This window comes from Oncorhynchus masou, unplaced genomic scaffold (genome assembly GCF_036934945.1).
Source record: "Oncorhynchus masou masou isolate Uvic2021 unplaced genomic scaffold, UVic_Omas_1.1 unplaced_scaffold_828, whole genome shotgun sequence".
Lineage (NCBI taxonomy): Eukaryota > Metazoa > Chordata > Actinopteri > Salmoniformes > Salmonidae > Oncorhynchus > Oncorhynchus masou.
The window spans coordinates 285,233-300,000 of NW_027016539.1; the positions used below are offsets into that span (position 1 = coordinate 285,233).

The 14,768-nt window shown below is 47.6% G+C and overlaps 1 protein-coding gene across 1 annotated transcript in view; it reads left to right on the plus strand.

Moving 5' to 3' along the window:
* Window positions 1-5,294: 5,294 nt before the first annotated feature.
* The window catches only part of LOC135538677 (DENN domain-containing protein 1B-like), a gene marked incomplete at its 3' end in the record, with an annotated part of 36,923 nt that continues 27,449 nt past the window's right edge, over window positions 5,295-14,768 (plus strand). Inside the window, exons 1-2 of the mRNA XM_064964577.1 lie at window positions 5,295-5,705; window positions 14,595-14,659. Coding sequence (XP_064820649.1) covers window positions 5,689-5,705; window positions 14,595-14,659 — 82 coding nt within the window. The remainder of the gene's footprint in view (window positions 5,706-14,594; window positions 14,660-14,768) is intronic.

Sequence of the window (14,768 nt, forward strand, 5' to 3'; positions counted from 1 at the left end):
ACCATCCCTACGGTGAAGCATGGTGGTGGCGGCAGCATCAAGCTGTGGGGATGTTTTTCAGCGGCAGGGACTGAGAGACTCGTCAGGATCGAGGGAAAGATGAATGGAGCAAAGTACAGAGAGATTCTTGATGAGAACCTGATACAGAGCTCTCAGGACCTCAGGCTGGTGTCGAAGGTTTAACTTCAACAGGACAACGACCTGTTTTTGCTTCGACATTGTGGAGAATTATGTGTAGATTGATGAGGGGGGAAAACTATGTAATCAATTTTATAATAAGGCTGTAACGTAAAACAAATGTGTAAAAGTCAAGGGGTCTGAATGTTTTCCTATGGCTCTGTATAGAGGGGGAGTGTCAGCATCAGCTCCATGTTCACTGGGGGTTCCCCTTGGCCTCTTATACTGACACAGACCATCAGTTATACTGGGAGACTTGATGATACAGCTGTATAGAGGGGGAGTGTCAGCATCAGCTCCATGTTCACTGGGGGATCCCCTTGGCCTCTTATACAGACACAGACCATCAGTTATACTGGGAGACTTGATGATACAGCTGTATAGAGGGGGAGTGTCAGCATCAGCTCCATGTTCACTGGGACTTCCCCTTGGCCTCTTATACAGACACAGACCATCAGTTATACTGGGAGACTTGATGATACAGCTGTATAGAGGGGGAGTGTCAGCATCAGCTCCATGTTCACTGGGACTTCCCCTTGGCCTCTTATACTGACACAGACCATCAGTTATACTGGGAGACTTGATGATACAGCTGTATAGAGGGGGAGTGTCAGCATCAGCTCCATGTTCACTGGGACTTCCCCTTGGCCTCTTATACAGACACACACCATCAGTTATACTGGGAGACTTGATGATACAGCTGTATAGAGGGGGAGTGTCAGCATCAGCTCCATGTTCACTGGGGGTTCCCCTTGGCCTCTTATACAGACACAGACCATCAGTTATACTGGGAGACCTGATGATACAGCTGTCTAGTCCATTTCAGACAGCAGTCCCAGGCAAGCTAATCATGGGGCTCCCGAATGGCGCAGCAGTCTAAGGCACTGCATCTCAGCGCTAGGGCCGTCACTACAGACCTGGTTTGATACCAGGCTGTATCACAACTGGCCGAGATTGGGAGTCCCATAGGGTGGCTCATAATTGGCTCGAGGTTGTCTGGGTTAGGTTTTGGTCGGGGTAGGCCGTCATTGTAAATAAGAATTTGTTCTTTAACTGACTTGCCTAGTTAGGTAAAGGTTAAGTAATGACCACTTGGTAAATAGATGTGGTATTCTATCCATTGATCTCCATCCCTCTGTTCCTCCATCTCCCTGTCCGATCTTCTATTACCTCACGTCTCTCTCTCTGTCTTCCTCCCTCTCCCTGTCTGATTCTATCTTTTATTTCCTCACGTCTCTCTTTCTCTCTGTTCCTCCCTCTCCCTGTCTGATTCTATCTTCTATTTCCGCACGTCTCTCTCTCTCTCTCTCTCTCTCTCTCTCTCTCTCTCTCTCTCTCTTCCTCCCTCTACCTGTCTGATTCTATCTTCTATTACCTCACATCTCTCTCTCTCTCTCTCTCTCTCTCTGTTCCTCCCTCTCCCTGTCTGATTCTATCTTCTATTTCCTTACGTCTCTCTATCTTTCTAACCATCCTCTTCCCCTCTTTCTCATGACCTCTCCTCCTCCATCCCTTCCCTTTCTCTCTACCTCTCTGTCTCCATACTGGACCAGGTTATATATGGTTTCTACTCTCGTCTCTGTCTCCATACAGGACCAGGTTATATATGGTTTCTACTCTGATCTCTGTCTCCATACAGGACCAGGTTATATATGGTTTCTACTCTGATCTCTGTCTCCATACAGGACCAGGTTATATATGGTTTCTACTCTCATCTCTGTCTCCATACAGGACCAGGTTATATATGGTTTCTACTCTCGTCTCTGTCTCCATACAGGACCAGGTTATATATGGTTTCTACTCTGATCTCTGTCTCCATACAGGACCAGGTTATATATGGTTTCTACTCTCGTCTCCATACAGGACCAGGTTATATATGGTTTCTACTCTGATCTCTGTCTCCATACTGGACCAGGTTATATATGGTTTCTACAGTGATCTCTGTCTCCATACAGGACCAGGTTATATATGGTTTCTACTCTCGTCTCTGTCTCCATACAGGACCAGGTTATATATGGTTTCTACTCTGATCTCTGTCTCCATACAAGACCAGGTTATATATGGTTTCTACAGTGATCTCTGTCTCCATACAGGACCAGGTTATTTATGGTTTCTACTCTCGTCTCTGTCTCCATACAAGACCAGGTTATATATGGTTTCTACAGTGATCTCTGTCTCCATACTGGACCAGGTTATATATGGTTTCTACTCTCGTCTCTGTCTCCATACAAGACCAGGTTATATATGGTTTCTACAGTGATCTCTGTCTCCATACTGGACCAGGTTATATATGGTTTCTACTCTCGTCTCTGTCTCCATACAGGACCAGGTTATATATGGTTTCTACTCTCGTCTCCAAACAGGACCTGGTTATATATAGTTTATACTCTCGTCTCTGTCTCCATACAGGACCAGGTTATATATGGTTTCTACTCTTGTCTCTGTCTCCATACAGGACCAAGTTATATATGGTTTCTACTCTCGTCTCTGTCTCCATACAGGACCAGGTTATATATGGTTTCTACTCTCGTCTCCATACAGGACCAGGTTATATATGGTTTCTACAGTGATCTCTGTCTCAGTAAACAACTGTTGGAGACTAACAGTAAACAACTGGTGGAGACTAACAGTGAAATGACAACGTAAACAACTGGTGTAGACTAACAGTGAACAACTGGTGGAGACTAACAGTAAACAACTGGTGGAGACTAACAGTAAACAACTGGTGTAGACTAACAGTGAACAACTGGTGGAGACTAACAGTAAACAACTGGTGTAGACTAACAGTGAACAACTGGTGGAGACTAACAGTAAACAACTGGTGGAGACTAACAGTAAACAACTGGTGGAGACTAACAGTAAACAACTAGTGGAGACTAACAGTAAACAACTGGTGGAGACTAACAGTAAACAACTGGTGGAGACTAACAGTAAACAACTGGTGGAGACTAACAGTAAACAACTGGTGGAGACTAACAGTAAACAACTGGTGGAGACTAACAGTGAAATGCCAACTTACAGGTCCGTCCCAACAACACAGAGAGATAGAAAATAGAGACATAATAGAAAAGTTACACAAGTAATAATAGATACATGATGAGTAATGATGTCTATACATGTCTACGGCTGGGATTCAATCTGAAGGCAGGTTGAAGGTACTGCTGCTTTTAAAAGGCAATTTCCGATTTAGCCCACATATGCAGTGGTTACCGTGAAAGGGAACATTGTCCTTAAAAGCCTCAGTAGCCTCCCTGCAACCAGCAAACCGTTTGAATCCGGGTAGAAGTGAAAATCGGACTTTTGGAAGTCTGGTTTTATAGTCCGATCCACCTGTCTCAGTCGGGTTCCACTCAGTCAGTTACATGTAACAACCACACAGTGGCAGTACTACACATGTTATTGTGCGTTGTGTAAAAGAGTACACTTCAACAGTGGTTCTCATTTCTGGGACGCCCTGAACTCGCCTAGCCCTGAACTCGCCTAGCCCCGAACTAGCCTAGCCCCGAACTAGCCTAGCCCTGAACGAGCCTAGCCCTGAACTAGCCTAGCCCTGAACTCGCCTAGCCCTGAACGAGCCTAGCCCTGAACTAGCCTAGCCCTGAACGAGCCTAGCCCTGAACGAGCCTAGCCCCGAACTCGCCTAGCCTAGCTCAGTGCAACAGTGTTGCCATTGTTTATAATAATTGTTCTTTATAATGTCGACTAATATCACATACTCACAAACTAAAAATATATGTGTGTATATTATACAATCAGTTGGTGAGAGAAAGAGCCTCAGACCTCCCATTCATTTGTCCATGTCTCCTGTATATGTTCACTTGGTTCAAACAAAAACAGACCAATGATTGGTTGACAATAGAGAATCCCACAATGCAGGCGATGGCTGCAGGATAAAGCCCTTTAGCCTGCGTTTAGCAGGTACTGAAGTATTACACACATTCAATACACAGCAGGGTGTAGGAATGAAACTTCCAACCTTGGTGTTGATAGAACCATACAGTATCAGAGAAAGAGAGAGAGAGAGAGGGAGAGGAAAGAGAGAGAGAGAAAGAGAGAGAGTGACAGAGAGAGGAAAGAAAAAGAGAGAGAGAGAGAGAAAGAGTGAGAGAGAGAGTGAGAGAGTGAGAGTGAGAGTGAGAGAGAAGGGATAGAGAGAGAGAGAGAGGGGAAAGAGAGAGAGAGAGAGAGAGAGAGAGAGAGAGAGAGAGAGAGAGAGAGGAAAGAGAGAGAGTGAGTGAGAGAGGTGAGTGAGTGAGTGAGTGAGTGAGTGAGTGAGTGAGTGAGTGAGTGAGTGAGTGAGTGAGTGAGTGAGTGAGTGAGAGAGAGAGAGAGAGAGAGAAAGAGAGGGCAGGAGAGGAAAAGAGACAGGGAAGGAAAGAGATGAAGGAGAGGAGAGTGAGGGCAGAAAAGGAGAGAGAGAGAGAGAGAGAGAGAGAGAGAGAGAGAGAGAGAGAGGGAGTCCATGCAGTACTACAATCAACAGAATCATCATAACATGGTTGTGAAGGGACTGCTGCCTGTGTCCCAAATGGCACCCTATTCCCTATGGGCCCTCTGGTCAAAAGTAGTGAAGGGGGAGGGGTGATGATGACACCAAACAGGAAGTACAGGCTAGACTCCTCACCATTACTACTTCCTTAAAACGTGACTACAGTGTGAAGTCCATGGTGAGAGATGGGGTGAGAGAGGGAGAGAGAGAGAGAGGGAGAGGGAGAGACACAGAGAGAGAGACAGAGAGAGAGAGAGAGAGAGAGAGAGAGAGAGGGACAGAGAGGGAGAGAGAGGGCAAGAGAGAGGGCGAGAGAGAGCGAGAGAGAGAGAGGGCAGGAGAGGAGAGAGAGAGAGGGACAGAGAGGGAGAGAGAGGGGGAGAGAGGGGGAGAGAGGGCGAGAGAGAGAGAGAGAGAGAGAGAGAGAGAGAGAGAAAGAGAGAGAGGGCAGGAGAGGAGAGAGAGAGAGAGAGAGAGAGGGACAGAGAGGGAGGGAGAGGGGGAGAGTGAGGGCGAGAGAGAGAGAGAAGAGAGAGAGAGAGAGAGAGAGAGAGAGGGACAGAGAGGGAGGGAGAGGGGGAGAGTGAGGGCGAGAGAGAGAGAGGGAGAGGGGGAGAGTGAGGGCGAGAGAGAGAGAGAGAAAGAGAGAGAGAGAGAGAGAGAGAGAGAGAGAGAGAGAGAGAGGAACACAGACAGAGATGACAGAAAGTGACAGAGGTGAGTTGGAAGAGAATTGAGAAAAGAGATGGGAGAAAGAGGGAGAGGGAGGAATAGAGCAAGAGCAACATAATCTGCCACAGACCACACGCACGCAAACACGCACACACAGATATCAGGAAGTAGTCTGTTCCGTGCTGACTGTGCAGGGTGCTGTCTTGTATGTAAGCAGAAGAGTGTGCAGCGTACGTCAGTGTGTGTGTCTGCCGACAACAGGTTGCAAGTATGACCCTCTCACCTCAAATCTAAGGATCTCTCACCCCACTGGACAGACACATGGACACACAGCTACACGGACCAACACCATGGGCTCAAGATTAAAGTAAGTCTAACAGCTCTCGATTTTCTCTCAATCTCTCTCCTCTCTATTATTGCGGCTTCTATCACTTCCTCTCTCTCGGCTGCACAGGAAGCAGGTTTGCACAGTTGCCGGCGGTAACACTGTTGCCGACGGCAATGTGATGGTACTAGTAGCCGTATTCAAAGAAGAATCAAGGCCTCATTTGTATTCTTCCACTACTTATTCTCGGTTGACCTGAACACGTTCTCCTTCCGCAGGTTGTTATGAATACCAAACACTGAATACTACTGTCTTTAAAGTTGATCATTCATTTCTACTTTTAAAGTTGCTACTTTTCATTGTCAGTTATCTGGTAGTAGAGACAGGATAGAGGCCTCTACATGACACAACCAGACTGTCAGTCCACAGCCCTGGTCCGTCCTCCTATGTTCCCTGTACATATTACTGGTGAGGTGGGATGTTCTCGTTGTGATTTTACATTTCAGCAGGCACTCTTATCCAGAATGACTTACAGGAGCCATTAGGGTTAAGTGACTTGCTCATGGGCACGTCGTCAGATCTTTATAGCTTGTCAGCTCGGGGATTCAAACCAGTGACCTTTCGGTTACGGGGCCCAACGCTCTTAACCACCAGGCTACCTACCACCTAGATGTGTTCTGCTCTTGTTCCTACTGTGATGTGTTCTGTTCCTACTGTGATGTGTTCTGTTCTGTTCCTACTGTGATGTGTTCTGTTCTGTTCCTACTGTGATGTGTTCTGTTCTTGTTCCTACTGTGATGTGTTCTGTTCTTGTTCCTACTGTGATGTGTTCTGTTCTTGTTCCTACTGTGATGTGTTCTGTTCTTGTTCCTACTGTGATGTGTTCTGTTCTTGTTCTTACTGTGATGTGTTCTGTTCTTGTTCCTACTGTGATGTGTTCTGTTCTGTTCCTACTGTGATGTGTTCTGTTCTTGTTCCTATTGTGATGTGTTCTGTTCTGTTCCTACTGTGATGTGTTCTGTTCTGTTCCTACTGTGATGTGTTCTGTTCTTGTTCCTATTGTGATGTGTTCTTTTCCTACTGTGATGTGTTCTGTTCTTGTTCCTACTGTGATGTGTTCTGTTCTTGTTCCTACTGTGATGTGTTCTTTTCCTACTGTGATGTGTTCTGTTCTGTTCCTGCTGTGATGTGTTCTGTTCTTATTCCTACTGTGATGTGTTCTGTTCTGTTCCTACTGTGATGTGTTCTGTTCTGTTCCTACTGTGATGTGTTCTGTTCTTGTTCCTATTGTGATGTGTTCTTTTCCTACTGTGATGTGTTCTGTTCTTGTTCCTACTGTGATGTGTTCTGTTCTTGTTCCTACTGTGATGTGTTCTTTTCCTACTGTGATGTGTTCTGTTCTTATTCCTACTGTGATGTGTTCTGTTCTTGTTCCTACTGTGATGTGTTCTGTTCTTGTTCTTACTGTGATGTGTTCTGTTCTTGTTCCTGCTGTGATGTGTTCTGTTCTGTTCCTACTGTGATGTGTTCTGTTCTGTTCCTACTGTGGTGTGTTCTTGTTCCTACTGTGGTGTGTTCTGTTCTGTTCCTGCTGTGATGTGTTCTGTTCTGTTCCTACTGTGATGTGTTCTGTTCTTGTTCCTACTGTGATGTGTTCTGTTCTTGTTCATACTGTGATGTGTTCTGTTCTGTTCCTGCTGTGATGTGTTCTGTTCTGTTCCTACTGTGATGTGTTCTGTTCTTGTTCCTACTGTGATGTGTTCTGTTCTGTTCCTACTGTGATGTGTTCTGTTCTGTTCCTACTGTGATGTGTTCTGTTCTTGTTCCTACTGTGATGTGTTCTGTTCTGTTCCTACTGTGATGTGTTCTGTTCTGTTCCTACTGTGATGTGTTCTGTTCTTGTTCCTACTGTGATGTGTTCTGTTCTGTTCCTACTGTGATGTGTTCTGTTCTTGTTCCTGCTGTGATGTGTTCTGTTCTTGTTCCTACTGTGATGTGTTCTGTTCTTGTTCCTACTGTGATGTGTTCTGTTCTTGTTCCTACTGTGATGTGTTCTGTTCTGTTCCTGCTGTGATGTGTTCTGTTCTGTTCCTACTGTGATGTGTTCTGTTCTTGTTCCTGCTGTGATGTGTTCTGTTCTGTTCCTACTGTGATGTGTTCTGTTCTTGTTCCTGCTGTGATGTGTTCTGTTCTTGTTCCTGCTGTGATGTGTTCTGTTCCTGCTGTGATGTGTTCTGTTCTGTTCCTACTGTGATGTGTTCTGTTCTGTTCCTACTGTGATGTGTTCTGTTCTTGTTCCTACTGTGATGTGTTCTGTTCTTGTTCCTACTGTGATGTATTCTGTTCTTGTTCCTACTTTGATGTGTTCTGTTCTTGGAGAGGGAGAGGGAGAGGGAGAGGGAGAGGGAGAGGGAGAGGGAGGGAGGGAGAGGGAGAGAGAGAGAGAGAGACTGTGAAGGAATCCTAGTCCCGTATTCATAAAGCATCTCAGAATAGGAGTGCTGATCTGGGATCAGGACCCCCTCTTGTTCATTATGATCTAAAAGGAAAAAAAATAATTGTAGATCAGCTCTCTTACTCTGAATCACTTTATGAATACAGGCCTTGGAGCAGTGACAGCCTGAGACGATTATGAGGGCATATAACGTCATGTCAGTATACTAGAACCATATGGCTGTAAACAGTATATGCTTTAACACAGTGATTCCCACAGCCTCTCCTCCATTATCAGAGTAAATCCCCAACCTCTCATCCATTATCAGTGATTCCCACAGCCTCTCCTCCATTATCAGAGTAAATCCCCAACATCTCATCCATTATCAGTGATTCCCACAGCCTCTCCTCCATTATCAGAGTAAATCCCCAAACTCTCATCCATTATCAGTGATTCCCACAGCCTCTCCTCCATTATCAGAGTAAATCCCCAACCTCTCATCCATTATCAGTGATTCCCACAGCCTCTCCTCCATTATCAGAGTAAATATCCAACCTCTCATCCATTATCAGTGATTCCCCAGCCTCGCCTCCATTATCAGAGTAAATCCCCAACCGCCACTCCATTATCAGTGATTCCCCCAGCCTCTCCTCCATTATCAGAGTAAATATCCAACCTCTCATCCATTATCAGTGATTCCCCAGCTTCTCCTCCATTATCAGAGTAAATCCCCAACCGCCACTCCATTATCAGTGATTCCCCCAGCCTCTCCTCCATTATCAGAGTAAATATCCAACATCTCATCCATTATCGGTGATTCCCCAGCTTCTCCTCCATTATCAGAGTAAATCCCCAACCTCTCCTCCATTATCAGTGATTCCCCCAGCCTCTCCTCCATTATCAGAGTAAATCCACAACCTCTCATCCATTATCAGTGATTCCCCAGCCTCTCCTCCATTATCAGAGTAAATACCCCACCTCTCATCCATTATCAGTGATTCCCCCAGCCTCTCCTCCATTATCAGAGTAAATACCCCACCTCTCATCCATTTTCAGTGATTCCCCAACCTTTCCTCTATTATCAGAGTAAATACCCCACCTCTCATCCATTATCAGTGATTCCCCAACCTCTCCTCTAGTATCACAGTGATTCCCCAACCTCTCCTCCATTATCAGTGATTCCCCCAGCCTCTCCTCCATTACCAGAGTAAATCCCCAACCTCTCCTCTAGTATCACAGTGACTCCCCAACCTCTCCTCCAGTATCACAGTGATTCCCCAACCTCTCCTCTAGTATCACAGTGATTCCCCAACCTCTCCTCTAGTATTACAGTGATTCCCAAACCTCTCCTCTAGTATCACAGTGATTCTCCAACCTCTCCTCTAGTATCACAGTGATTCCCCAACCTCTCCTCTAGTATTACAGTGATTCCCCAACCTCTCCTCTAGTATCACAGTGATTCCCAACCTCTCCTCCGTTATCACAGTGATTCTCCAACCTCTCCTCTAGTATCACAGTGATTCCCCAACCTCTCCTCTAGTATCACAGTGATTCCCCAACCTCTCCTCTGTTATCACAGTGATTCTCCAACCTCTCCTCTAGTATCACAGTGATTCCCCAACCTCTCCTCTAGTATGACAGTGATTCCCCAACCTCTCCTTCAGTATCACAGTGATTCCCCAACCTCTACTCTAGTATCACAGTGATTCCCCAACCTCTCCTCTAGTATCACAGTGATTCCCCAACCTCTCCTCTGTTATCACAGTGATTCCCCAACCTCTCCTCCATTATCACAGGGATTCCCCAACCTCTCCTCTAGTATCACAGGGATTCCCCAACCTCTCCTCTAGTATCACAGTGATTCCCCAAACTCACCTCTAGTATGACAGGGATTCCCCAACCTCTACCTCCAGTATCACAGTGATTTTACAACCTCTCCTCTAGTATCACAGTGACTCCCCAACCTCACCTCTAGTATCACAGTGATTCCCCAACCTCTCCTCTAGTATCACAGTGATTCCCCAACCTCTCCTTCAGTATCACAGTGATTCACCAAACTCTACTCTGTTATCACAGTGATACCCCCAACCTCTCCTCCATTATCGCAGGGATTCCCCCAACCTCTACTCCGTTATCACATTGATTCCCGCAACCTCTCCTCCATTATCGCAGGGATTCCCCAACATATCCTCTAGTATCACATTGATTCCCGCAACCTCTCCTCCATTATCGCAGGGATTCCCCAACCTCTACTCCAGTATCACAGTGATTCCCCAACCTCTCCTTCAGTATCACAGTGATTCCCCAACCTCTACTCTGTTATCACAGTGATTCCCCAACCTCTCCTTCAGTATCACAGTGATACCCCCAACCTCTCCTCCATTATCGCAGGGATTCCCCCAACCTCTACTCCGTTATCACATTGATACCCCCAACCTCTCCTCCATTATCGCAGGGATTCCCCCAACCTCTACTCCGTTATCACATTGATTCCCGCAACCTCTCCTCCATTATCGCAGGGATTCCCCAACCTCTCCTCTAGTATCACATTGATTCCCGCAACCTCTCCTCCAGTATCACAGGGATTCCCCAACCACTCATCCAGTATCACAGTGATTCCCCAACCTCTCCTTCAGTATCACAGTGATTCCCCAACCTCTACTCTGTTATCACAGTGATACCCCCAAACTCTCCTCCATTATCGCAGGGATTCCCCCAAACTTTACTCCGTTATCACATTGATTCCTGCAACCTCTCCTCCATTATCGCAGGGATTCCCCAACCTCTCCTCCATTATCGCAGGGATTCCCCCACCCTCTACTCCGTTATCACATTGATTCCCGCAACCTCTCCTCCATTATCGCAGGGATTCCCCAACCTCTCCTCTAGTATCACATTGATTCCCGCAACCTCTCCTCCATTATTGCAGGGATTCCCAACCTCTACTCCGTTATCACATTGATTCCCGCAACCTCTCCTCCATTATCGCAGGGATTCCCCAATCTCTCCTCCATTATCGCAGGGATTCCCCCAACCTCTACTCCGTTATCACATTGATTCCCGCAACCTCTCCTCCATTTTCGCAGGGATTCCCCAACCTCTCCTCTAAAATCACATTGATTCCCCAACCTCTACTCCAGTATCACAGTGATTCCCCAACCTCTCCTTCAGTATCACAGTGATTCCCCAACCTCTACACTGTTATCACAGTGATACCCCCAACCTCTCCTCCATTATCGCAGGGATTCCCCCAACCTCTACTCCGTTATCACATTGATTCCCGCAACCTCTCCTCCATTTTCGCAGGGATTCCCCAACCTCTCCTCTAGAATCACATTGATTCCCGGAACCTCTCCTCCATTATCGCAGGGATTCCCCAACCTCTACTCCGTTATCACATTGATTCCCGCAACCTCTCCTCCATTATCGCAGGGATTCCCCAACCTCTCCTCCATTATCGCAGGGATTCCCCAACCGCTCATCCAGTATCACAGTGATTCCCCAACCTCTCCTTCAGTATCACAGTGATTCCCCAACCTCTACTCTGTTATCACAGTGATACCCCCAACCTCTCCTCCATTATCGGAGGGATTCCCCCAACCTTTACTCCGTTATCACATTGATTCCCGCAACCTCTCCTCCATTATCGCAGGGATTCCCCAATCTCTCCTCCATTATCGCAGGGATTCCCCAACCTCTACTCCAGTATCACAGTGATTCCCCAACCTCTCCTTCAGTATCACAGTGATTCCCCAACCTCTACTCTGTTATCACAGTGATACCCCCAACCTCTCCTCCATTATCGCAGGGATTCCCCCAACCTCTACTCCGTTATCACATTGATTCCCGCAACCTCTCCTCCATTTTCGCAGGGATTCCCCAACCTCTCCTCTAGAATCACATTGATTCCCGCAACCTCTCCTCCATTATCGCAGGGATTCCCCAACCTCTCCTCCATTATCGCAGGGATTCCCCAACCACTCATCTAGTATCACAGTGATTCCCCAACCTCTCCTTCAGTATCACAGTGATTCCCCAACCTCTACTCTGTTATCACAGTGATACCCCCAACCTCTCCTCCATTATCGCAGGGATTCCCCCAACCTTTACTCCGTTATCACATTGATTCCCGCAACCTCTCCTCCATTATCGCAGGGATTCCCCAACCTCTCCTCCATTATCGCAGGGATTCCCCCACCCTCTACTCCGTTATCACATTGATTCCCGCAACCTCTCCTCCATTATCGCAGGGATTCCCCAACCTCTCCTCTAGTATCACATTGATTCCCGCAACCTCTCCTCCATTATTGCAGGGATTCCCAACCTCTACTCCGTTATCACATTGATTCCCGCAACCTCTCCTCCATTATCGCAGGGATTCCCCAATCTCTCCTCCATTATCGCAGGGATTCCCCAACCTCTACTCCAGTATCACAGTGATTCCCCAACCTCTCCTTCAGTATCACAGTGATTCCCCAACCTCTATTCTGTTATCACAGTGATACCCCCAACCTCTCCTCCATTATCGCAGGGATTCCCCCAACCTCTACTCCGTTATCACATTGATTCCCGCAACCTCTCCTCCATTATCGCAGGGATTCCCCAACCTCTCCTCCATTATCGCAGGGATTCCCCAACCTCTACTCCAGTATCACAGGGATTGCCCAACCACTCATCCAGTATCACAGTGATTCCCCAACCTCTCCTTCAGTATCACAGTGATTCCCCAACCTCTACTCTGTTATCACAGTGATACCCCCAACCTCTCCTCCATTATCGCAGGGATTCCCCCAACCTCTACTCCGTTATCACATTGATTCCCACAACCTCTCCTCCATTATCGCAGGGATTCCCCAACCTCTCCTCCATTATCACAGGGATTCCCCAACATCTCCTCTAGTATCACATTGATTCCCCCAACCTCTCCTCCATTATCGCAGGGATTCCCCAACCTCTCCTCCAGTCTCCCCAGCCAGTCCACTTCCTTGATGTATTCCATAACTACAGCTTATCAAGCCCCTCATTAGTTAACTAAGCTGGCTTAGTTGTGGAGTACTGGAGGACAGGTACTGGAGGAGAGGTACTGGAGGAGAGGTACTGGAGGAGAGGTACTGGAGGTTAGGTACTGGAGGTTAGGTACTGGAGGTTAGGTACTGGAGGAGAGGTACTGGAGGACAGGTACTGGAGGACAGGTACTGGAGGTTAGGTACTGGAGGTTAGGTACTGGAGGAGAGGTATTGGAGGAGAGGTACTGGAGGTTAGGTACTGGAGGTTAGGTACTGGAGGACAGGTACTGGAGGAGAGGTACTGGAGGTTAGGTACTGGAGGTTAGGTACTGGAGGTTAGGTACTGGAGGTTAGGTACTGGAGGTTAGGTACTGGAGGACAGGTACTGGAGGACAGGTACTGGAGGAGAGGTACTGGAGGAGAGGTACTGGAGGTTAGGTACTGGAGATTAGGTACTGGAGGAGAGGTACTGGAGGAGAGGTCCTGGAGGTTAGGTACTGGAGGACAGGTACTGGAGGTTAGGTACTGGAGAAGAGGTACTGGAGGTTAGGTACTGGAGGACAGGTACAGGAGGAGAGGTACAGGAGGAGAGGTACTGGAGGAGTGGTACAGGAGGAGAGGTACAGGAGGAGAGGTACAGGAGGAGAGGTACAGGAGGAGAGGTACTGGAGGAGAGGTACTGGAGGAGAGGTACAGGAGGAGAGGTACTGGAGGAGAGGTACAGGAGGAGAGGTACTGGAGGTTAGGTACAGGAGGAGAGGTACAGGAGGAGAGGTACTGGAGGAGAGGTACAGGAGGAGAGGTACAGGAGGAGAGGTACTGGAGGAGAGGTACTGGAGGAGAGGTACAGGAGGAGAGGTACTGGAGGAGAGGTACAGGAGGAGAGGTACAGGAGGAGAGGTACTGGAGGAGAGGTACTGGAGGAGAGGTACAGGAGGAGAGGTACTGGAGGAGAGGTACAGGAGGAGAGGTACTGGAGGAGAGGTACAGGAGGAGAGGTACTGGAAGAGAGGTACTGGAGGAGAGGTACTGGAGGTTAGGTACTGGAGGACAGGTACAGGAGGAGAGGTACAGGAGGAGAGGTACTGGAGGAGAGGTACAGGAGGAGAGGTACAGGAGGAGAGGTACAGGAGGAGAGGTACTGGAGGAGAGGTACTGGAGGAGAGGTACAGGAGGAGAGGTACTGGAGGAGAGGTACAGGAGGAGAGGTACAGGAGGAGAGGTACAGGAGGAGAGGTACTGGAAGAGAGGTACTGGAGGACAGGTACTGGGGGAGAGGTAGTGGAGGAGAGGTACTGGAGGAGAGGTACAGGAGGAGAGGTACTGGAGGAGAGGTACTGGAGGAGAGGTACAGGAGGAGAGGTACTGGAGGAGAGGTACTGGAGGAGAGGTACTGGAGGAGAGGTACTGGAGGAGAGGTACTGGAGGAGAGGTACGGGAAACACTTCTCTGTCACTACTGTTAATGTCAAGGTGTTGTGTGTTTCTTCAGAGAAAACCCTGACAGCACCTTCTACTGGTTCTTTGAAGCATCTTGTCCAATCGCAAATGACAAAGGTGAGTTTTTGGACACATACACACGGACACGTATGTATAAACAGGCACAGATGCAAATGCACACAGGAGCGCGCACACACACACACACACACACACACACACACACACA